The sequence below is a fragment of the Pan troglodytes genome, chromosome 19 (assembly GCF_028858775.2).
Source record: "Pan troglodytes isolate AG18354 chromosome 19, NHGRI_mPanTro3-v2.0_pri, whole genome shotgun sequence".
NCBI classification, from domain to species: Eukaryota; Metazoa; Chordata; class Mammalia; order Primates; family Hominidae; genus Pan; species Pan troglodytes.
In genome coordinates, this window is record NC_072417.2 from 96,698,989 (window position 1) to 96,725,235 (window position 26,247).

The 26,247-nt window shown below is 35.8% G+C and overlaps 1 protein-coding gene across 1 annotated transcript in view; it reads left to right on the forward strand.

Moving 5' to 3' along the window:
- LOC112207721 (MAM and LDL-receptor class A domain-containing protein 2-like) overlaps positions 1-25,759 on the forward strand; it is an 85,254-nt gene extending 59,495 nt beyond the window's left edge. The window contains exons 12-16 of the mRNA XM_063800078.1: positions 3,253-3,426; positions 12,582-12,757; positions 14,770-14,830; positions 15,750-15,888; positions 25,644-25,759. Coding sequence (XP_063656148.1) covers positions 3,253-3,426; positions 12,582-12,757; positions 14,770-14,830; positions 15,750-15,888; positions 25,644-25,759 — 666 coding nt within the window. The remainder of the gene's footprint in view (positions 1-3,252; positions 3,427-12,581; positions 12,758-14,769; positions 14,831-15,749; positions 15,889-25,643) is intronic.
- Positions 25,760-26,247: the final 488 nt, after the last annotated feature.

Consider the following 26,247-nt stretch of genomic DNA (forward strand, 5'->3'; position numbering starts at 1 on the left):
TTCTTCCTTCTTTTTTTAATGCAATTAACTGAATACTTAGAAAATACAAATTACTATAATAAGTTCTGTGAGGAATTTATGACACGTTTCATGATTTGGAGTTTAAGGTTTAGTGTTCTGCTACTGGCATGTACGAGGTTGAGAGGCACAGAGTTTCCATACTTGAGTACTACTTATGTGAAATCACAGCTTGTATCAATAACTTAAAATTGATCATTAGAGAAATTCAAATCAAAACCACAATGAGATATCATCTCACACCAGTCAGAATGGCCATTATTAAAATGTCAAAAAATAACATGCCGGCAAGGTTGTGGAGAAAAAGTATGCTTATACACGGTTGATAGGAGTGTAGATTAGTTCAACCATTGCAGAAAGCAGTATGGCAACTCCGCAAAGAGCTAAAAGCAGAGCTACTATTCCACCCAGCAATCCCATTACTGGGTACATATACCTACAGTACTAGAAATTTTTCTACTGTAGGTCAGGTGCAGTGGCTCATGCCTGTAATCCCAGTACTTTGGGCAGCTGAGGTGGGTGGAGTGCTTGAGTCCAGGAGTTTAAGACCAGTCTGGGTAACATGGTGAAACCCTCATCTCTACTAAAAATTAAAAAAAAAATTAGCTGGTTGTGGTGGTGCAAGCCTGTAGTCCCAATTACTGAGAAGGCTGAGGTGGGAGAATTACCTGAGCTCAGGAGTTTGAGGCTGCAGTGAGCCGTGATCATGCCACTGCACTCCAGCCTGAACAACTGGAGTGAAACCCTGTCTAAAAAAAAGAAGAAGAAAAAAAGACATCATTCTATCATAAAGATACATTCACATGTAAGTGAATGGTCATTGCAGCGCTATTTACAATAGCAAGGATATGGAATCAACCTAGATGCACATCAATGACAGATTGGATAAAGAAAGAGTGGTACATATGTACTGCGGAATATGCAGCCATAAAAAAAGAACAAGATCATGTCTTTTGTGGGAACATGGATGGAGCTGGAGGCCATTATCCTTAGCAAACTAACACAGGAAAAGGAAACCAAATACCGCATGTTCTCACTTACAAGTTGGGAGCTAAATAATAAAAACAATGAACACAAAGAAGGAAACAACAGACACGGGGGTCTACTTTAGGGGGGAGGGTGGAGGAGGGAGAGGAGCAGAAAATATAACTATTGGGTACAATGCTTAGTACCTGGGTGATGAAATAATCTGTACAAGTCCCCGTGACACGTGTTTGCCTATGTAACAAATCTTCACATGTACCCCAAACCTAAAATAAAAGTAAAAAGGAAAAACAATGAATTAAAAAACTTTGTGGGCTGTATCAATAACTTTTGTTCAGTGATTTCACCCTCAAAAATTCAAAAGATAATGGAACATTCCTTGGTATTTAATAACTTAAGAATTTAAGTCTGCATAATGCAAATTCTATAAAAAAAGTAAATTAAATATAAGTTCTGAGCTCTTATCCCATTGACTATGGATCCCGTTGGCATTTATACTTAATACACTATTAAAATAACTTCACACTGGTGATGTACTGAGTGACAGTTTGACAGCTCAAAATTCTGATGGGACATGCACATCTCTTGTACAACTAGGTTTAAAGCTCTGTTTTGCATATTTACAAGCTTGGGACACAGTGAAACTTACAGCAGGGATCTAAAATGTAATCGCATTTGAGAAACATGAATCCTCTCTTTCCATGGAATTTAATTAAACATTTCCATTATTTTTGTTTCTAACTCACCTGTCAAGGTGTGAATTAAGGTAAGCACAGTAATAAAATCTGAAATGAAATAAACAATCAGAATTTTTAAATCAGGTGGTCACAATTAAGTAGACATTGATAAAAATGTGTACCAAATAGATGCTTGGTGTTTTAAAATGAACAATTTTTTTTAAAAAAGCATTTAAAACATTTTTTTTGGTCAACATTCATCACTGGACTTGGGTCCCAACAGTGAAATACATGGCTTGCCTATATATACACTAGTATCTGTCCATGTATCAGTATAAAAGCACAATGATGAATGGGAAAACATTTTTAAAAAAGAATTTAAAATATAATGAACCTGAAAAAATGTCACTGAATCTAAAGAGAAGTATTCCACTTTTGTGGGACCTCATCTTTAAATGTTGGGTTTTTCTTTAAAACATACAGCCTTAGGACCTGTTATATGATAATGAGAAGAAGCAAAAAAATTTGACTGCAGCGTACCTGAATTTGTTTTAATGGAGGTTTTGTGGGCATATTTTACAGAATGAATCATCCAGACAACATTGAGGGAATTAATTTTTGCCTCACACAGCTCCAGGTACTTAGAAAGTGGTCAGTAAATATTGGTTGAATCAATAACAGTATGCAATTTCATGTTAGGGCTACTGCTATCAGCACCTGGCATAATCCTCTCTATTCTCTTCACTATGTAGTTAAGCCATCAAACCTTTAGATTGTGTCATTATTGATGGTGAATAGGAAGTGAAATGATTAAGCCTCCCTACCCTCAAAGAATGTTGTCTTACTTGGCTCAATTATTGATGAACAGTATCCTGTGAGCTTCCCCGTTATTTGTTAATGCTACCACAGAGACTAAATTGATATAAAGTATTAATTACAGTTTTTAAAATTAACCTAAGAAAATAATTTTTAAGGAAAGTTTTTCTTGTTTGAAACATCAAGTTTGTATAGTAATACTTGATTTTGTAACGTTGAGTCTCAACGTGTACCTCTCATATTTGTAAGAAGCCAGAGAGAAGGATTCTGGAAACTTCCATGGAAACAGTGGTACTGCCCATGACTGGGTTACACATCTGGGGGTAAGGAGAATTGAGAAGATTATATTTAACACAGAAGTTGTTTGGAATATATATATATATATATAGTTGTTGTTGTTGTTGTTTGTTGTTGTTGTTTTGTTTTGTTTTGTTTTTTGAGATGGAGTCTCGCTCCTGTTGCCCAGGCTGGAGTGCAATGGCGTGATCTCAGCTCACTGCAACCTCCCCGCCTTCTGGGTTCAAGCGATTCTTCTACCTCAGCCTTCCGAATAGCTGGGATTACACGCATGCACTACCACACCCGGCTAATTTTTTTGTATTATTAGTAGAGATGGTGTTTCATGCCTGTAATCCCAGCACTTTGGGAGGCCGAGGCAGGCAGATCACCTGAGGTCAGGAATATTTCAAATTATAGGGAAAACTACCAGAGACAGGTCAATGGAATATTTATATCATTGAAAACATGTTTTCAACAGGTGCAGTTTTGGTATCATTTGTCTCAACATTCAAATCTCTCAGTTTTTACAAGAACGTCTCTAGATGGAAACTTGCAAAAGCAAGGCAAAATAATCAGATTCTCCGAATCTCAGTGGAGCCACGCAAAAATTGATCTCATTGCAGAAGCGGGAGAATCTACTCTACCTTTTCAGGTAAGCACATACGAAATTAATACAACTCAACAGAAGACACTTATTTAATGCTAATCCTTTCAGATAACAATGTAACACACATAGCTCATACCTTTTCAGGTGAGCACATATGAAATTAATACAATGCAACAGAAGACACTTATTTAATGCTAATCCTTTCAGATAACAAAATAACACACGCAGCTCATGAATTTATTCAACATTAATGAAGCAAACACATTCAGAGATCAAACACATGATCTGTGATGAGTAGAGAGGTTGTTTTGACTATGCACTTAAGACATGTGTAGAATAGTAGCAAAAATGGAGATAAGAAATGAATAAGATGGCAGAGAGAAGAGTAACTTAAAATCATTTCTAAGTGAAGACATTGGATTATATGATGTAGTGAAAAAAAGTCTGACGTGGGCTGTAATATTTTAATCCTATTGCCTCACTTTCTGCTGCCTGGTAACATTGAGAATGTTATCCACCTTTGGGAACTGGAGGACATTATACAAAGTGAAATAAGCCAGGCACAGAAGGACAAATATGGCAGGTTCTCACTCATGTGTGGGAACTAAAAAGTTGATCTCATGGAGGTAGAGAGGAGAATGGTGGTTACTAGAGGCTGAGAAAGGTGGGGAGGAGGAGGTTAGGAAGGGAGGTTTGTTAATGGTTAAAAAATGTAGTTAGTTAGATAGAAGAAATAAGCTGTAGTATTTGATAGCACAGTAGGGCAATTATAACAAGTTATTGTGTATTTCAAAATATTTAGGGGATAAGATTTGGAGCGTTCCCAACACAAAGAAATGAGAAGTGTGTGAGGAGATGGTATCCTAATTACCTTTATTTGATAGTGACACATTATATGCATGTATCAAAATATCACATTTACCCCATAAATATGTACAACTACTATGTATTAATAAAATATAATAATAAAAGAAGGCAATTGTATCTTGTCAAATGGGTGTTCTAATTTCTACCTTCCTGTATATAAGTCTTCTGGATGACATTTGAAAAGAGCTATTTTGGAAACTAGATTGGATGGAGTGGAATATGGTGGAAAGCACACTGTTTTGGAGTCAGTGGTCTGAGTTTTAGTCTCTGCTCTGCTCATTGGTTGCTAAGTGACTGTGTAAATATTGTCTTTGTGCATCAAATTTCCTAATGTGTGAAAACCAGTGATGATAAAAGCAATACTCCAGGGGAGTCTGAATATTAAAGATAATATAGCTAAAATGGCAGCCATGAACGTGGGCTCTGGAAACTTGGGTTCAAGTTAAAGGGTTGGGGTTGGTGGTTCATGCCTGTAATCCCAGCGCTTTGGGAGGCTGAGGCGGGTGGATCACAAGATCAGGAGATCGAGACCATCCTGAGTAACACGGTGAAACCCCAACTCTACAAAAAATACAAAAAATTAGCCGGGCATGGTGGCACGTGCTTGTAGTCCCAGCTACTCTGGAGGCTGAGGCAGGAGAAGCACTTGAACCTGGGAGGTGGAAGTTGCAGTGAGCCGACATGGTGCCACTGCACTGCAGCCTGGGCAACAGAGTGAGAGTCTATCTTAAAAAAACAAAAACAAAAAAGTGTATGATTATAGGGAAGTTACCGAAGCCCTCTATGCCTCTTTCATTAGTGGGGTGTGAGGATAATAGTTGGGGATTTAAGGTCATCTCATCCTCATTTCTGAACAAATTGAGATAAATATAGAGGTTAAACAGGTAGAGAATACATATTTTGGAGCAGATGGCTTTAGAATGTAGAGTCACTTATTTAAAATAATGCTTGATCTTAGAATAAATAGAATTACCCAGAGGACAATTGACTGTGCTGGAGAAATATAGAGCTCATACTCTAGGCGAAGTTTCTTACCTTTAGCCAGAGATAATATCAGTGTGCATGCCTCCTGAGGACAGGCTGGCTCCCAATAGTGGGTGTTGAATGGGAGAAGAGGATGAATCGAGCTCCCCCAGGTTACTCTTCTAACTTCACAGTCAGGTAAATCTTCCTCCTCCCACGGAGTGAGGGGTAAGTAACAGCAATGTTACTACAGTGAACCACCTCCCCATGGAAGCAGGAAGACTAGGGCATAAGCATCAACTGTAATCAATTACTGTTCTCTACTTTATACAGTTATTGTGAGGATTATATGGTGTATACTTGTAAAGCACATGGAAGCAAATCTGGCACAAACACAGAATTCAGCTGTTTTTATTGCTGTAGTTATTCCTTGGATATTGTCTGGAAATAGTAGACACTCAATAAATCTTAGTGTTCTCTGTTTTATAAAGGGAATTCCCGCTTGATCAGAACTCTAGGCTTGATCATTAAAGGCTTCTTTACTCAGTGAAGGTCCCCAACGTCCCTTCTCAAAGATCAATTTATTCTATTCTCATATTTAATGGACAAAGACATCATGAATACTAGCAGCTCTTAATTGGGAAGCATTTGACACAAAGGCTGGTCATGGAATCATTTTGGTGTCAATCTCCATTGCAAGGAGCAGGGCAATGAAATCAGAACAATTTGATCTTTTGCCTCCTGCATTTATATTCTATAGAAAATTGTTTTCATTCGGTTTGCTTTGAGTTAGAATGAAACTCACCAAGAAGATCGTTCAGAGTTTGTCATTAATTGACATATTGAGAAGAAAATAGAATGTCCTTTCTAGCAGTAAGTAATTTAGAAATATGAGTTGAAACACATGCCATTTCTGTCTACAGCTGGAAGCTCTCATGGACCCATCAGCATTACTGAAGAGTTTCAGTGAATGCAATTTTTGTTTTCTCTTTAATGTTCTACTTTTTGGATATAGTAATGGTTTTGCTTTGCAGTGCAAATGGAGACTATCCCTTATTATCTGGGGGCATATTAACTAGTTTGTAGATGGGCAGTTGTTTGGTTAGATTCTGTGATTTGGCTGCAATGGATGTGTGAGGGTTTCTAACCCAGCCCTGCTCCTCCCTCTCCCTTCATCCCCCTGCTGGTGGCTCAGCACCTTGTGTTGCTTTTTCTCTCCAATCAGCCTCAATGCTGAGTTCTTTCGAGGCCTCGGCCATATTGAATTCACCCCAGAGAAGCTAAGACTTTTCCTCTGTGCCTCCCCACTTAATCTGCCTATGAGTTGGCTACAGCACACATTTATTTTGGAAACTACAGATGAGTAAAAGAAAAATAAGAAAAAAACATCCCCTCACATTTCACTCTCAAGAAGCCCATGACAGCCCTATAATATCCAATCAGCAATTTAGAAAATTAAGTTTGGAAAGCAATAAGCTTTTAAAAAATGAGTTTAGAGGCAAAACCCAAGCTGCCCTGAACCACTGTGAGGCCTTTAGGCAGCTGATTTCATGATAGGTTTGATTAAACAGTGCTGCCCCCAATCTCCCAGAGGGTGTCATGTAATAAACACTCTCGGTGTTATGTTACCATTCTCAGCTCTGAGCTATTCACATTTCAAAACTCATCTGGCCCCAAAGACTTTAGATAAGGAACTGTGGACTTGCATTGATGTTCTGCTGTGAATCAGTCTGGATTTTATACATACACAATATATAAAAATAGATACACTTGCACAGATACATACATGGTAATATTTAATCCATGAGTATTGCATATATTTACTATTAAATATTTCTAACTAGTAGTTAAAACAGAGAGAAACAAATACCTAAATACAGCTCAGGATTAACTAATGTTAACATTTTGTTTGCTTATAATGTTAAAGTTTGTTTGCTTATGAAGATGCAACTTTTGTCTTCCTTGTATCTCTCTCCATCCCATTTCTTATCCTCTGCAGAAAAAAAAAGATGCTAATATTATGCTGGCTTTAACCTGATTTCTCTGAGTGTATTTTTAAAGATATGAAAATATACATGAGGATTCTAGCTAGGTACAGTTCTACTTTGTTCTTTTATCGACAACAAATGAAAAAGATATTTTACCTACAAATAGTTAATCTAGCTTTTTAAATATTCAAATATTTAAAGTTTGTCTTCTTGGATATAGGCTAGGATTTAAGATTAGTAGCCTGAATCATTTAAGGGTGACCTTAGTCATTGTCTAGCTTTCAGTTCCACGTGACTAAGCTCTGAACATATTTATACAGTACAGTGTAATCCAGTCCAAATATTGGAAAGAAGAAAGACATCAAATCACGTGACCTCTGTGTTCCCTTTTAGCCATGAAATTCTGATTCAGTGTGGTTCTTTTGATGTCAATTGTAGACAGTATAACAGAATACAGATTGCTTTGGGTTTCATAGCAAATAAGCACCCCTAGTTAGGTAGGGCATTTGCTCTTCCTGCTGGCAAAGAATTAGGTTTACTGTTTTCTCTGTAAGAACAGCAAATTAATGACATTTCAATATTCCCTCTATTTCTTGTGAGAGTTTATTGGAAAAATTTAGGTCAAAGAGTTAATAGTATTTTTCAAATCTGTTTTAACTTGGCCTGCTCACTTGCTATGTTCAGCTTTTCACACAAATAGATTCTTTTAATATTTCTTTTCCCCCCAACTGTTGTGCTGTTTTAGTATATCAAGGTGGCACTTTTTCTGAGTAGTCCATTGATTTCAAGTTGCTCTACTTTCTTCGAGCTTCCCATTAAAATGTAATTGTATCATATTTTAGATTTCATTTTGAAATGAACCTTTTGTGAAATTTCACACAATGATGGATACCATGTTCTCTCTTTATCGGAGTCAATGATATAAATCAATAACAATTTCCTGACATTATTTGACGATTCAGTGAAGGGTAAGATTCATAACACAAAAGTAAAAGGTGATCGAGTCTCCGTAAAGTTGCTGTGTCCTTGGCCTGCTTAATCTAGAGCTGCATGAAATCTTGTTTCTCCAGACAGCCCTATTCTGCAGCATCCACTAAAGCCCAGTTATCTCTTTATTTCATTAGAGAGATGCAGGATAGTATAATCATTAATGGCTCAGCTTACATATTTTTCTTACTTGACATGTGACATTCAACCAATTACTTCTATTCTCTAATCTTCTGTTTCTTTCACCTTAAAATAAGACGAAAATAGCATCATCTTCACAGGATTAAAACAAGTGAATGTGACTGGCATATAGTAAGTGCTAAATAAAAGGTGGCTGCTGCTCTTATTATTGATACCATCATAATTCTTCAAAAATTAATATATTCCTACTACTCTCTACTCCTTCTTACTATATCTCTATTTTCTCTTGGATTCATATTCATTTTTCGCTCCTGTTATTTTTTTTGAAAACAAGATTTCTATGTTAATTGCGTATTTGTCTGGAAAAGCACCTGAGTTTTGCACTTGTAAAAAGTAATCACTTGATTATGAACATTTATGAATTTTTGTGGTTCCTAAAAGCAAGAAATTATTTTGTTCATAGAAGGAATAATGTAATTGAATAAAACAAAAATCAACAAGATCCCAAAAAATAGTTTTAGAAGAGTGAGTCATCTAATTCAATTTAAAATGTAAATTATTCAATTACCTTGAGAATCTTATCAAATGAGATTTTCACTCTTCCTCCATCTGTGGTTGAAACAGCTCTTCTGAGTGACCTCTTTCTCACTTATTGATTACCAATTGATGCTGACTGTAGTTCTGAAAGGGAATTGGTCACAACATTTTATATATATATATATATATATATATATATGTATATGTATACACACACACACACATATATATACACACACACATATATATGTGTCTATGTGTGTATATAAATGCACACATATATATGTCTATGTGTGTATATATACACACATATATATGTGTGTATGTGTGTATATATACGTATATACACGTATATACGTATATATACGTGTATATACGTATATATACGTATATACGTATATATACATGTATATACGTATATATATCATATATACATATATGTGTATATATATCAGTTTGGTTATATATACATATATACACATATATACATATATACACGTATATACGTATATATATGATATATATCATAATATATGATATATACATATATGTGATATATATCTCATATATGTATATTTACACATATATGGATATATATATCATATATCCATATATGTGTATATATATCAGTTTGGTTATGTATATACATATATACACATATATACACATACATATATATACATATATACACATATATACATATATATACATATATATATGTATATGTATATGTGTATATCAGTTTGGTTAAAACCAGCAATAAAAAATAGGAACAGCCAAGGTGATTTTGAAACCATGAGATGGTCATTATTTACAGGTGTAACAGACATTTTTTGAAGGAAGTAATTGCTTGTATTTTAAAATTCGTATGATTTTAATTAATGGTAGAATTACATTTTCTAATTGTATAATTATGAATTTAACTATGTAGAAGTCAGCAAGCAAAATATAAATGACCTAATATTATTTTTATTTGGCTTTTGAAGTTGGATTTATCCTTCCATTTTAATATGAATATCTAAAGGAACCTGGTGGGTCCCTTCAGGTAAAATAATGTAACCACATTTTAAAGACTACCTCAGGATTTTACTTCACCTCATCCCAGGGCCCACCCATTCCATTCAAATAATGTGAGCGTGTACCTCTTTAGGAGCATAGAGAAGTGCCTCAAACTGTTGTTTTTTTTTCCTCCAGTTTTCTCTGAGTAGCACAGACCTTCAAATATGATGGTCAACAAATGCTTGTCTAATGAGTCTGAAGAATTAAACATCTATTTTAATTGACATCAATGCAAGATGTATTATAATAATGAATATAGAAAAACTCTTTCAAAAGTTAAGCTGTCCAAAAAAATCACAGTCACTTAATGGTATTAAACACAATATATTTCTAAAGTACAATACTTGTGTATATTTTACCAAGATCCTTCTTCAAAACCTATGTTATTTTCTGCCTCTGGAATGAAGGCTAAATTTCTTAGTTTAAGATTCTACAGAAATCATCTCTAATCAGAATCTTAAAAAAATATTATGCACATCACATTTAAATATCAAAAATTGCAAATAAAGCAACAGTCCCTGCTGACCACCCTCATCACCCACCATAGATTTTATCTTGAGTATCTTTAGATACCAGTTTATTTTTACTTCCAGTCCATTTTCTATTTACTTAATATGTATAAATGTACCACATATACTTGGAAATCTAAACCATTGTATGTTTTCAGCCTAAGTAATATTATACTATAATATTTTTCTGTAACTTAATTTTTTTACTCCAAAACACATGTTGAATTTCTTTCCATAATGACACATGGCGATAGATATTATTTTTAACTGGTATAGTATTTATCACTATTGATTGATTCATTCACATGTAAGTTCTTTCCTGTCATTTGTCATCAAAACCAGCACTGAAATAAACATTCCTGCACAAGCCTTCATGTGTATACCTTTGAGTGTCTCACTAGGATAAATGCCAAGAAATTAACTCAATTTTTATAGTCTATGCAATTTTTCTTTTTAACAAATGCTATCTAGTTTCTCTCCAATTGAGCTGTACCAACTCATGGAATTTTCCTCTCCATCTATTATCTGATTAATTTGTTGTTCTCTTAAAATCTTATACTCCGTTAACACCCATCAACATTTTCTAAACACACCATACACTTTCTCTTCTCTGTGTTTTTGCTGCGATTGCTGCCTCAGTTTCTCGAGGTAAAATGTTTTGCCCAACAAAATTTGGTATCATGGAGGCTTACTATTACTTCTCCACCAAATCTTTTCCCAAACTCTCATTATTGGCAGAAATAATGAAGTGTCTTCTTTGAGTCTCCTAGTATCTTATACTTATTTCTTATACAGCATTTATGATGTAGGGTAGTGAATGTATCATACGAAGTGTAGGAGAGGAAAAGTAATACCATTTCCTCACTCATCACAAGGGACATGGCTGGAACCCCTATAACAAAAGAGAGGTTAAAAAGAAAAAAAATAACAAATTTATTAACATTTTATGTGACATAGGGGCCTTCAAAAACAAAGGCCTGAAGACCAGGGAAAACTCTCTATGTTTATGCTTAAGTTCAACAATGAATGGACAATCATGAAGAAATACAAATGGACAGAAAGAATATGATCTCATTGTAAAAACTTGGAAAGAACTCAGCAAAGATCTTTATGGGCCTCTCTGTGTAGTGTTTCTTTCATCCAGGTATAGATAGGGTAGGACACCAGTTAAATGAGGTTCTTATGGCCTATTTTGAGGAGAAGTAAGCCGGATAATTCCTTTATGGCTGGCTCTCACAAAGGAAAGAGAGGGGAAGGCAGAGAGGGACTCCAAGGTGCTATATTTTGGGACAGCATGTTCTGACTCCAAGGTGTTGTATTTTGAGATAGCATGTTCTGAGCCCTGGCACAAGTAAATTTAATGATCCTTGAGATTGGAGACCCTTCTTGATAGGATAGAAATGTACCTTCTGTCTGTGCCCTGGAGTGGTGGTCCACTATGCAGGTTCATAAGATTCCTGGCATAAATTACTTCTTCCTTTCCCTCCTTTCTCTCTCTCTCTCTCTTTTTTTCTTCTTGGAATAACAACATAATATGAGTAATTAACAAGAAAGAAAACAAATTATATCAGTCATTATTCAGCGTTAGAATAAACTAAAATGAAATAGGTGTCTCTGAGTGCTTCAGCATATGAATATTATCAACCACTGTATGTGGTTATTGATGTGTGCTTTACTACAGTGAGTATGTTTCTGTGTATGTATATAATATATATTATGTTTGTATGAATGTATATAATATTTAAATATTTTAATATGGAAATAAATCATTGCCTTCAGCACACTGATTACAAATCAATTCATATCTCAATTAAATTGAGTTGTAAGTCACACAGTTGATTACCCCAAAGAGCTCATTATAAATGCATATGACTTAATGGCTCCAATGAGAAGAGAGCCCTTCACTCGTGATGAATGTTACCACTTTAATTGAACCAAGGTTACCTTTGGCATTAAGGTACATAAGACGCTGTCAAAGCAGTTATGGTTTTATCAATTTAAATTAGGATGTTCTGGTCAGAACAGTTTTCTAAAATTAGATTGGAGAATGGGACAGATGTAAATAGGGTTCCTCTACACAAAGAAATATGATTGTAAGACATTACTTTTGTGATGTGTTTTTAACAGTTTTATCTTTCTGTAATTATAGTTAATTTTGGAAGCTACTGTTTTGTCATCAAATGCTACCGTTGCTCTAGATGACATCAGTGTGTCCCAGAAATGTGAAATTTCCTATAAATCACTACCAAGGACCAGTACACAAAGCAAGTGTAAGTTTTTCCTTGTCGTTGTTGCTGTTTTAAACATTGAATTAAGCTCCTCTCAGTATCAAAATATAAAATGTATTAGAGTCACGAATACCTAATACAGGGTGTGGATTATATCACCTGTTCTTGAAACCTAAAATATATATATATATATATATTTTAAAAGGTAAACAACTGGTCTAGTCCTTAGGCCTCTCTTCCAGTAATATGGAAAATATTCTATGCTTGCAGCTGAAATTATTGCATCCAAATATTTTAATTATAAATATTATGAAAAAATTATAATTATTTTGCATATTTTAAATACACTTTTATAAATATTCACTTCTCCATTAATTTTATTCAGAACTTCAAATGAGCATGTAATAATATTCATATTTCAGGATCACCCAGGAGTTCAAAAAAAGCCAAAAGGTTGTGTTTGGGAAAATGATGTAAGGCCAACCAAAATTTAAAACTGGACCTTAAAATTCTGTGTTTCTATTCAAAATTTAATATTTTCAAATCACAGATGGAGTTTGTCTAATTCTTTGACTAAATTTTTTGGAGAGAATATCAATTACAGGCCAGAAATGTTGCCATAAAAATGGATCTCATATAGTCAACTATGTATTTTAAAACCTAATCATTATTTAGATTCTGGGATCATGTACACATAGAAAGAATTTACACTATACCTTCAGTTACTTTCTCTTTCTAGTACTAATTGATGTTTCTCTCTGACCACCCCGACCCTCAGATCTCAATGAATCTGACAATATTAAAAATGTTTTCTGAAAAGTGTCACACTTTATTTTTCTTAATCTGTATCTATGGAAAAGATTTGCATATGAAAATCAGACATACTGTATATTCCTAAGTTATATTTACTTAAACAACATATTTAGTGAGTGCAACAGTTGTATTCTTACAGGAGCTGAATGGACTAATCAAGAAAAATTTGGGTCACATGATTCTGGATTGAGACGATTAAAGAACTTTTAATTAAAGGTCCTTTATTAAAGATATTTTTCATTCGAGAGAGTGTATATTTCTGGGTGCTAACTTATATTGGGTTAACGTGTATTTACTTTGTTCAGAATGTGTATCCTGCATGCATAATAGACCATTCTAAGCTCTGCACATGTGTTCATGCAAGTGTGTGTGTGTGTGCATGTGTGCGCGTGTCTGCCTGTGTGTCTGCATATGTGTGTGTGCATGCCTGTGTGTCCGTGTGTGTGCGTGCATGTGTGTGTGCGTGTGCATGTGTGTGTGCATGCTTGTCTGTGCACATGTGTGTATGATTCTGATAGACACCGAGGAGTGCAGAGCAGCAGATTTAATGATTCATTTAAAGATTCATGAGTTTGGCCAGGCGCGGTGGCTCACACCTGCAATCCTAGCACTTTGGGAGGCTCAGCCGGGCGGATCACTTGAGGTCAGGAGTTGAAGACCTGCCTGGCCAACATGGTGAAACCCTGTCTCTACTAAAAATACAAAAAAATTAGCCGGGCGTGGTGGCGGGCACCTGTAGTCCCAGCTACTCAGGAGGCTGAGGCAGGAGAATGGCGTGAACCCGGGAGGCGGAGCTTGCAGTGAGCCGAGATCGCGCCACTGCACTCAAGCCTGGGTGACAGAGCAAGATTCCTCTCAAAAAAAAAAAAAAAAAAAAAATTCACGAGTTTTTAAGGGTTAAACAGGATTACCTTATTTTTGTTGTTTAATTAAAGATTTTCTTTCTCCTAATTAAATACCACATCACCAGAATCATAATAGCTGAAAAGCATTAAAGTTGACATTGAAGAGCATTCTCTTGTAATGTAGTATTTGGAGGTATAGGGGCAGAAAGGTATGACAAAAACCTTTCCTCACCCATCATAAGGGTCACAGCTGACACTCCGAGAATGAAAGACAGTTTAATGAGAGAAAAGCATAACAAATTTGTTTATCAAAGTTTTACTTGACACAGGAGCCTTCAGAAATGAAGATGCAAAGACCCAGAGAAAAGCATGTGCTTTATTTTATTTTTTCGTTTTTATTTGTTTTTCAGCCCCTTTTCCTATTTAGAAAACTGTGTATTTTTCTGCTTAGTTTTGGTGAAGAACAAACAGCCATTTTGAAATGTGATCGGACAAAAGGGTATGATCCAATGGTAACAGACTGAGCAGGGAAACTTAGCAAAGCCTCTGTGTTCAGAGTCTCCTTGACTCCTTTGTGTAGAATTTCTTCACCCCTGGGAACAGGAAAGGACCCCTCTAGAATGAGGATCTTGTGACCTAATTTCAGGCAAGATAAGCCAGATAATTTCTTTATGACCAGCGCTCACAAAGAAAGGTCAGGGAAGATCAGAGTGACCTTGCTCCTGGGGTACCTCCCAAACTCCTTCAGTTCAAAGTACTTTGGGGCAGCCTTTCCTGAGCTCTTACCGAGGCAAAAGTGTGGTTAAAGGTTTTAAATCATTACTAAAGTTAACCTTAGCAAAAGTTTTTGAGACACTTGATCTTGCTTACGGAGAATTCTTTTCTTAAATTCACTCAGGATTCATGGATATGTGCATCCATCTGAACACCAGATCAGTTGGATAGATAATATATCTAATTAGGACAAATTACATGAATGATTCCTGAAAGATTAATGGATGTACACAAAGGAAAAAAAGGCGTTTCTTATTGTTTTTGCAAATATGTCCGGTAGACAATTATAGGATCTCATTTGTGGAGTTCAGTATTAGTAATGGGCAGAAGTTTATGGAGAGAAACTGAAAGGAATATTTAAAAATGTGCCATGCTCCATTGACAGTAAATTGTTATATGTATGGAGCAGAATGGCCAAAGGTTTACCCAGACTACCCAGACCCTGTACAGGACTTGAAGTTTTGAAATCTTTAATAGGCATACAAATGGCTGCACCACTTCAAAGCAATCTTAGAGCTGTAGTTTTCTGCTCACAGTCCGCGTGATGAAAATCGCAAGTGCTACTTTGATTTGGCCTTTAATCAAGCTTCTTCTCCTTCAGAATATTTAAAAGCTACTGTTGATGAAATAATTTTACATTCTGTTTATTTGTTAAAGGGAGAGAGCCTGTTTTACGCGCTTAATCTCAATTTTGAAGCCAGATTTGTGCCTGGTGAGGATGCAGGTTGTATTTCATCCAGGAAGATACGCGAGTTTCCAACTGAGTGCCCAAAGGGAGCACATGAAACTAATTGCTGTGAGTGCATTACTGACTCCTTCAGCAGATATTTATATGTACATATTTACTCTCTGAACGTAAAGTGCACACTACTCAAGTGAGCATTGTATGATGAAGACAGTCAGAACAGAGACCTCTGCATGATGGAAATGACTTGCCGGTGAGAACAAACCAGATTCTCTTTAAACTAGTGGCGATGAATGAAAACGCCCCGCTAACTTTCAGTTTTGCCCTGTTGGAGAATAACATTTGAAATATATGCAGGATAGCGCTCAAAACACAAGAGCAAGGATGTATCTAGCCAGTCGTAGAAAAATAAGTAACACATGACACCACTTATATGAGGTATCCATGTAGTCATATTTGTAGAATCAGAGTAAAATTGTGGTAACCAGGTTCTGGGAGGAGAGGAAGTGGAAAATTACTAATCAACAGGCATACATTTTCAGTCAAACAAGATGAATAAGCTCTAGACATCTGCTGTATAACATGGTATCTAAAGTCAATGACAATGTATTGTACACTTAAAAATGTGTTGTGGGGGTAGATCTGGCTGGATGCAGTGGCTCAAGCCTGTAATCCCAGCACTTTGGGAGGCTGAGGCAGGTGGATCACTTGAGGCCAGGAGTTCAAGACCAGCCTGGCCAACATCACAAAACCCCATCTCTACTAAAAATATAGAAATTATCAGGGCATGGTGGCACACACCTGTAATTCCAGCTACTCAGGAGGTGCAGGTTGCAGTGAGCTGAGATCACACCACTGCATTACAGCCTGGGTGACAGAGAGAGACCCTGTCTGCCACCTCCCCATAAAAAAGAGGGTAGATCTTATATTTTCTTATCACAATATATGTATTATAAACATTTATTTATTAAATTATTTTTAACATCATAGTATTCTTACTATCGTAAGCAGTTGCTATTTCAGTACAACTAGCAGTAGAAGACTTTATACTGCTTACAAATGTTATTTCAAATGATAGTGTATCAATAAATAGTTCTATGGTCATAAAACTATAGATCCTGCCTAGTTCTATACATTTTTCCACCTTTAAGAGTCTCCTTTCAGTTTGTCCTTTTCCAGGGCAATGCCTCCATTCTTTCTGCATTCTACTTAAATGATTCGAAAACTATCCTAGCATCCCTGAAAAAGTAATACAGAAGAAGAAAAAAGAAGGTTGTCTGTTGGTGGATAAGCTTTTCCAAAAGTATTTTAATAACTGTGCTATTGAACACAATAAAAAAAGGCAAGAGGAAAGGCAAGAGAAGCATCCCATTTTATTGATTACCCATACCCGAGGTGAAAACCAAGGTGGTTTTGAGTCAAGACAGTGGAGGAACACAGACATTTTCCAGAAGTGTGGTGGCGCAAAGAGTTGGAGAGACTCTTTCCTCTGCATTCAAAACATACATGAGAATGACGAGAAAAATCAGGGCCATTGCTGATTGCTAATACATTGGCAAGCAGCCATGCTGCGACCCACAAAAAAACCTTATGAGCATCTTTTCTATACCAAGAGATTTGGTAAGAAGAAATTGTGATCATTTCCCTCGAGAAACATAATCTATTACAGAGAGCTCAGAAATAAATCTAAACATAAAAGACCAAATACGTTTTGACAAAGGCACCAAGAGGACACAGCAGGGAAAAAATAGTCTCGTCAATAAATGGTGCCAGAAAATCTGGTCGTTCTCATGTGAAAGAATGAAATTGGACCTTTGTCTTACACTGTACACTTAAATAAATTCACAATGTAAGAAAGTCCTAAATTTAAGACCTGAAATCATTAAACTCCTAGAAGAGAACTTAGGGGAAAAACTCCTTGACATTAGAGTTGGCAATGGTTTTTTAATACCACACCAAATGCTCTGGCTACAAAAGCAGAAATAAATAATGGGATTACCTCAAACTAAAAAGCTTCTGCACAGTAAAGGAAACACTCAGCAAAATAAAATAGCAACCTGCATATCGGGAAAAATATTTGCACACCATATGTCTGATAAGGGGTTAATATTCAAAATTTATGAAGATTTTATACAACTCAGAAATAGATAAATTGATAAAAAATGGGCAAAGGCCCTGAATAGACATTTCTCCACAGAAGACATAAAAATAATCAACTGGTATATGAACAGATATTCCACATTTCATTGGCATTAATCATCAGGGAAATACAAATCCAAAACTCTTTTAGATACCTCCTCATATCAATTAGGATAGCTATAATAAAAAAAAGCGTAACACATTTTAGTAAGAGCGTGGAGAAAAGAGTACTCATACTGTTGGTGCAAATGTGAATTGTGCAGCCATTATGGAATATGGTATGGAGGTTTCTAAAAAAATTAGCAATAAAAGTACCCTATGATTTAGCAATCTCTCTTTTGGGTATATACCCAGAAAAAATGAAATTACCACTTCGTAAAGCTGTCTGCACTCCCATGTTCGCTGCAGGATTATTCTTGATAGCCAAGATATGAAAACAACCTAAGTGTCTGTTGATGTACAGATAGATAAACTGTGGTATCTAAAAAACAGTGGAATATTATTCAGCCTTAAAAAAAGAGATTCTGCCATTTTTTCACATCCTAGGTGAATCTGGAGGAAATTATGCTATGTGAAATAAGCCAAACACAAGAAGGAAAATATTGCATGATCTCAATTATGTGTGGCATCTAAAAATTATATACAGATATAGAGAATGAAACAGTGGTTACCAGAGGCAGGGGCCAAGGGAAGGAAATGGAGATATGTAGCTCGGAGGATATGATGTAACAGATATGGAGGAGAAATGTGTCTAGAGATGTAATGTACAACGTGAGGACTACAGTTAATAACACTTGAGGACTACAGTTAATAACAGATTTGAGATTTGAGATTTGATAAATGAGTAAGTTTTAGCTACTCTTGCCACAAAAAAAGAAAAAAAGGGCAATTATGTGAGATAATGGATAATTTGCCTCACTGTAATAACCATTTTACTATCTGTATGTATCACATAACCTTATGTTGTATATCTTTAATATACATAATAAAATTTGTTTTAAAAATTAAGAAAAGAAGCTTAGTCTATTAGGTAAGAAATGTATCGATTTAATAGTGTTGTAATGATAACTGGAATAGAGATGTAAACAAGTAGCTATTTTAACTCTAGGAAGTTGGAGAATATATTCAATAGAAAGTAGGTAAGTCCTCAGCAGCAATTTTATTTTATTTTATTATTATTATACTTTAGGAATTTCTTAAGATGTTTTCTAGTTTTCTTGCTGTGTAAGAAGAGTGTCTATTGCAAGTTCTGCCAGGGATTAACAGTTCTAGGGCTGTCTCTGATATACATTAAGACTGTTACCAAATGTACATGGTTTAAGAACCTTACCTATATAGTCTTTTAATCAGCAAAATAAATATAAGAGATACTATTTTCCTCATTTTACGAACTTTGTTGTCATTTATTTTCTTATCAGTTAGAATTCCATTTTAAACACAGTCTGCCTCCAAAACCTACATTTTTTTTTTTTTTTTTTTGAGACGGAGTCTGTTGCCCAGGCTGGAGTGCAGTGGTGCGATCTGGGCTCACTGCCAGCTCTGCCTCCCGGGTTCACGCCATTCTCCTGCCTCAGCCTCCCGAGTAGCTGGGACAGCAGGCGCCCGCCATCACGCCTGGCTAATTTTTTTTTTTTTGTATTTTTTTAGTAGAGACGGGGTTTCACCGTGTTAGCCAGGATGGTCTCTATCTCCTGACCTCGTAATCCGTCCGCCTCAGCCTCCCAAAGTGCTGGGATTACAGGTGTGAGCCACCGCACCCGGCCCAAAACCTACGTTCTTAACTGCAAATCGTATAGCCTTTCTATCCTTTTAAGGTCATCATTACATTGAGAATGATGTTTTTAGAAAACGTGAAAAGTTCCCTACATGAGCAGTTTAAGCAATGGGAAGTTTGAAGCCAATGATCAAAACTTCACTTTTGGAGGAGAAACGATGCCCTTAGTCTCTAATATGTCAAATGGTCACTTAGTAAATGCTGTCGAGAAGTTTAAGGAATGAATGTCTTTAAAAAATAATACTTAATACTTTCTCCTTAGTAATTATTTCTTTAATCACAGTACCTTTTATAATCTGAAATGTATTAAATTGCTTTTAATTCTTATAGTGCTTTTCGGGGACCTAAAAGATAATTTTTTAGACATAAAAGGAAAATAAAAGATCACTATTTGGATAAGGGACCCACCCTCATAGGGAATTGAATTAGAAAATTAGCAAACGACCTCCAGTTCTCTAAAGTCTTATTTTGAGGGTTTTTTTTTTGCCTGCTTTTTTGAAAAAACTAATTTTTATACTGTGAATCTGTTTATTCATAGAAATGCTAATTCTTCATCCCATTTTTGTGAATCCTTTCACTAAAGATTCTGGCAATGAGTGGAGGTGAGGTAAAGACACAGTGAAGAATACAGAGAAGTAGGAGTCTTTTTTTTTTCTTGTCTTCTTTGCAGCAAAAAGGTTTGAAGGAAGCATGCAAAATTTAGGCTGCGATTCTAATGTTGAACAAATGAGCATATCACTTCTCTTACAGAGAACTTAACTGCTTGAAAAAACAGGGGTTTCTTATAAGGAGGAAAAGGCAATGCCACCCTCAGGATTTCTATTTATGAACTTAAATCCTCCTAAAAAGGACCATTGCTATTCTTGAATTTCAAACATTTAATATTTTAATGCTATTTATTTTAATTTTTCTCACTTTCACAACCATCTTTAACACAATTTACTTTCTTTTTTACATGAGACTGATTATGACCTACTTCAAACGGGTTATTAAGTTTGCTAAAAATTTAGGTCTTCAGTGCCTTGAAATATTTTCAGATTTTGTAGAAAAAAATAGCAAACATAAATTGCAACCAATTTTGGTAAATGAGAGAACAAGTTATTGGATTTGTTCAAGAACTGTTTGGGATACATAGAGGTTAGGAAGTTTTGCAGAATTTTGATAGCCTTGGATAATTTAATCGAATGTTTCCATACTTATTTATATTATGATATAAAAGTGCAGTTACTTAAAATGTAACCCAGGTGTACAGGTTTTCAAGGAGTCTCTCTCTCTCTGCCAGTTAAAACACCACACACTGACTATGATGTTAAATTATCTCTGATTTTCATTTATGATAACTGAAGGGCTGAAAAACCTACATAGCATGACAAATACAACATATCTCAACAAAACTTCTCTGGACCTTCAGAAACTCTAAGGGACAGGCTGCAGGGTGAATCACTGTTGGATGTAATTTTTGCCTGGACATAGCGAAATTACAGTGTATCAGAAAAGTTCAATGCCAGAGTGGATTTTAGACCTGGGATCATGTTGCCATTTATGAGGAACTAGACAAATACTCTGTATGTTTTCATTTAAGGGAATGTTTAACATGATCTGCACATCTTAGCTCTCAAGTCAAACTTGGCATCAGGACAAACCCTAAAAGAAGGCAGATGAGGAGTGAGCTCCAGAGAGCAGAGCCAGTACCTAGGTGTCTTCCCATAGTTCCAGTGTTCTGAAAAGTCCATTTCTCCTGGATGGGTTATTTGATGTTGAGGCCAATCAAAATGCTACCTCATAATTTTTGAAAGCTTATCTTTATTTTTTTTTAGATCAAAATTGTTACTCTGAATTGTTTCTAGGATAGATCATAAAAAGGGAAATTTGGGGTTTGAGTTTTTTGTAGTTGTTGTTTTGTTTTGTTTTTGAAACAGGGTCTTGCTCTGTTGCCCAGGCTGGGGTGCAGTGGTGCGATCTTGGCTCACTGCAACCTCTGCTTCCCGGATTCAAGTGATTCTCCTGCCTCAGCCTCCCTAGTGGCTAGACTACAGGTGAGCACCACCGTGCCCAGCTAATTTTTGTATTTTTAGTGGAGATGGGGTTTTGCCATGTTGGCCAGGCTGGTCTCGAACTCCTGACCTCAGGTGATCCACTCGCCTTGGCCTCCCGAAGTGCTGAGATTACAGGCATGAGCTGCCATGCCTGGCCTAAATTGTCATTTAATGACATTCAACACATTTTGCCAAATGTTTCCCCAAAACATTATGCTAATAAACAATCATATCAACAAAGTAAAACTGTGGCAGTGTCCCTGTGTTTGAAGTCCATTTTGAAATTTACTTTCACTTTTCATGATTACGCAAATACTATTTATAAGTTCCTATTTTTGTGAACAAATACTTTGTTTCATCAAGACTAAAATAAATAATGCTACTTTATGTAGTGCTTTCTTTCGTTCCAAGAGATAATGTGTATACTGGAAAATGAAGATATTATGTGTCAAATAGTATGAATGGTACATTTTCTCACACCTACATTGTATTAACAGGACATATATAAACTATTTTGTTCTGGCTGTGCTATGTAATGCAGGCAAGAAAGCCAAAATTTACTTAAGCAGCTCTGTAAGTTGTAAAGACATTTTAATATTTCCAAACAACATTTAGTGAGCACTATAATTTATTTCTGTCTAAAACCTATTTAGTCCAAAGTGCATGTACTAATTTTATGAAAAAATTCTAAACAATTTCCTATATTCTACTTTTCTGTCTACTCATGAGAAAAAAAAACCATGTAAGTCTCTACTGAGTAGTTGAATTCAATGAAACCTTAGCCAAGGTTGAATAGTACAAGGAAAAGGAGTGATTTATTATTTATCTATTTATTCAATCTTAGATGCTGATTATATATTTTCCTCAAACTAGTATATCTGCTAAATACAGAAATATGTGCATTAGACACTGGCATTTCCACAGCAGAGATGCATAATAGAGACAAAGTCCTTTTATGTGTGTTGATACTTTGCAAGCCATGTATCTTATGTACTCAGTATTGACCAAGAATAATTGCATTACTCTGCACTGAGACTTATGTTTTCTTTTATTACATAAATGCATTAAGAGAAGGCTTGAATTTCCTATAGCAACTCTCTGCTCTATATGTTTTAAGATGTGTGTGTGTGTGTGTGCCCATGTCAGTCTTTGAATTAGGACTACTTTTTTCAGTGTATTTTCTGAAAAATGTTTCTGAGTAGGCCTTTTTGGCTAGATTGGAGATACTTCATCTTAATTATAATATTAAAGGATTTCTATGATGTGTCTCTCTGTATAATTACAAATTACTTTTAATTTTGTAAGGTCTAGAAAAATGAGCTGCTGTTTTCTATGTTCTATCTTATATTCTTTTTCCATAGCCCTGAATACAAGGAAAAAAAGTCTGAAAATATACCTACAGTTGCTAATTATTGAGCATCTTCCCCTTTTATTAGATGCATATTGGCAAATAAGTCTCTGTAGGGAAAAAAAGTCTATCTAGTTATTTTTCCTTAGTAAACTGGATTTCCATTCTCTTCTCATTGTCCTCAAGTTTAAAATCTAGACAACTATTTTCTATTCAGACAAACCCCTCTAGACAGATGTCATTGTGAAAGACCCTAATGGGAGGTTGTTTCTGGTGAAGGCTCATCATTTCTGTGGCATGAAATCAAGAAGTGGAGAAAACGTCCATTCACCCTCATTTATGGAAGTCACTGATCTCCGATAAAGAAAAGTGAAAACTATTTCTATAGTCAGGTAAAATCTGATAAATAACCCATGCTATTTTGATCAATCTTTGCTGCAGATAATCATGTTGTTAAATTAGGAGAATTCAGGATAGTAGTGAAAATAAGTGATTCTTCTTCCGCCATTGAAAATTCTATTGAGAATAAAAGTCAGGCATTTAACAAGAAAGCCTTTTTCTGTAATTATTTAAGATTAAGTTTCAATACATTAGATTATTAATGGTGACTGTGGAGAGAGTGGATTTTTTTTTCCATGTCATACTTTGAGCTCGGCTGGGATATTATTTTTTTGACAAGATCATTGTTCTTCTTCACTCTTAAAATTGTGTTAGAAGTATTACTGCCTTTCCTTTTCTTTTTGTTGCTTATCTGCTGAAACTATTCAGTTCTTCTCTTTTCTCACATGCCACTACTCTTGTTCATTTTGTTTCCATTTTCAGGTTTGCAATGTGTGTGATAGGTAAAAAGGGGGTGGAAAGAGCCTTCCCCACCTAACACTAAGTGTTCCAAGCATCCAAGCAATCGACGTCTCCCTGCCTTGCAGAAACACACCACTGTAGGGAGTGAAATGTACACTGCTTCTGATGTGATATAATTATCTCTTTGGGTTATACGTTGAAAGACACCTAAAAGACCACATAATAATTTAGTTAATTTATGTAGTATAAATACTCACATGCTTACTTTTAAGCACTTACTTTATAGCTGACAGTGTTTGAAGTAAATTTGCATGCACAAACTAATTTATAGCTCTGTAAAATAAGGCATAAAGAGGATTAATATTAGGGCCCTGCTTCCTAGCTTGGGAGAGACTGACCCTTATAATGAGTGAATAAATTATGTACTATTTTTAGAAGGGATGTATGCTGTAGAAAAAAAATGAGGCAAGGAAAGGGCAATGGGGGAAGGCAAGGGAACTTTGCAATTTCCAAGAGAGTGGTCATAGTACATCTCAGTTACAAGGTGGCATTGTAACAAAGACTTGAGAAGGTGAGGAAACAAGCTTTGAGATATCTCAAAAGAAAAGAAAGAGTGTTCTAAGCAGCAAGAAGGAACTAAGGGATTGGGACAGGAATACATCTGGTGAATTTGAACAATAGCAAGGGGACCAATGTGGCTGGACGAGGTTGATTATAGAGAACAATTATAGGATAATAAGGCTGAGGAAGAGCAGCCCACCTAGAGCAATGGTTCCCAACATTGGCTGTGTGTGAGAGACACTCAGAGTTCTTTGCAGCAACATGGATTGAGTTGGAGGCCGGAATCCTAAGCAAATTAACAGAAACGGAAACCAAATACCACATGTTCTCACTCGTAAGTGGGAACTAAAACATTGAGTTCACATGGACATAAATATGGACACAATAGACAATGGACTACTGGAGGGTGGAGAGGTGGGTGGGTTTCAAAACTACCTATCGGGTACTGTGCTCACTACCTGGGTTATGGGATCTGTACTCCAAACCTCAGCATCGTGCAACATTGCCATGTAACAAATTTGCACATGTATTCACTATATCTAAAATAAAAGTCGAAATAAAAAGTCTTGAGGCAGGGCTAATTAAATCACAATCTCTAGGGTAGAATCCTGACATTCACAGTTTTTAAATTATGTGCAGCCAAGGTTGAGGACCATTTCAGCCGAGGCCTTATGGGTGATTGTAAGGACACTAGCTTTTAAATGAGACTGGGAGCATTTTGAACAGAAGACTTGCAAGATCTGACTTGCCACAATCACTGTGTTTGCTACATTGAGAAGAGATAGAAGGGGGTTATTGATGCCCATCGTCAATGACCACCTGTAACAAGATTGGGTTTATTGATAGTTGCTAAGCAAGGAAAATAGCCTACTAGGAGAAACTGGGACGTGGCTTAACAAGAGGAACTTGTTCTAGGATTTGGACTTGTGTTGGGTCATTTAGAGAAGGGCTCAAGGAAGCAAGAATTTTCTTTTGATTGGATGTTTTCAAGAAATAGGATAATTCTGTAATTGTATATCTGAACAAATTTTATTTAGGAGGTGAGAGAAATTGAACTAAAGTTATAATTGGTTAAAATACAATACTCATGTCAGTCAGGAAAGGGGAATGAATATTTGAGGAGTTTCGAGTTTACACTGTGATCTTTTTTTGTCTGTGTTCAGAAATGAATAGAGTGGCCTTCTTTTTGTGTGGTTTTATTTCTCAGTCTACGGAGTGACCTTGTTTAATGTTGTTGATATGTGCAAATCTTTATGTTCAACGGAAGATCACTACAGCTCAGCTGTTATTGTAAGTTCAGGTACTAGCAACACCAAAGTCTAGACGACATCACCAGCAAACTGCCAACTGTTGGCCAGTGTCAGAAATGGAAGCAGAAAGAGCAGTTGGGGAGTATTCCAAGGACTGAATAAGGAAATGATGGTGACTGGAGCTAGGTAGGGAGAGAGCAGTAGAGATGGTCAGAAGTGGGCAGATTCTGGATCTATTCTGAAGGCAGGTAGAAGTGAAAAGCTTTGATAGAAATGAATAAATAATATAAAGATAATAAAGCAAATCAAAGAAATCAAACATTGATTCTTCAAAAAGATTGGTAAAATTGACAAACCTTTAACGAAATGGACCTAGGGAGAGAGACAAAGGGAGAGAGACAGAGAGAGGGATAGACAAAGAGAGAGAGAGAAGATTCAAATTACTATAATCAGAAATAAAAGTGGGGACATTACTTTCAATTCTACATAAATAAAAAAGATTATAAGATTAGAGTACCATATACAAGTACATGCCACAAAATTGGATAACTTAAGTGTAAT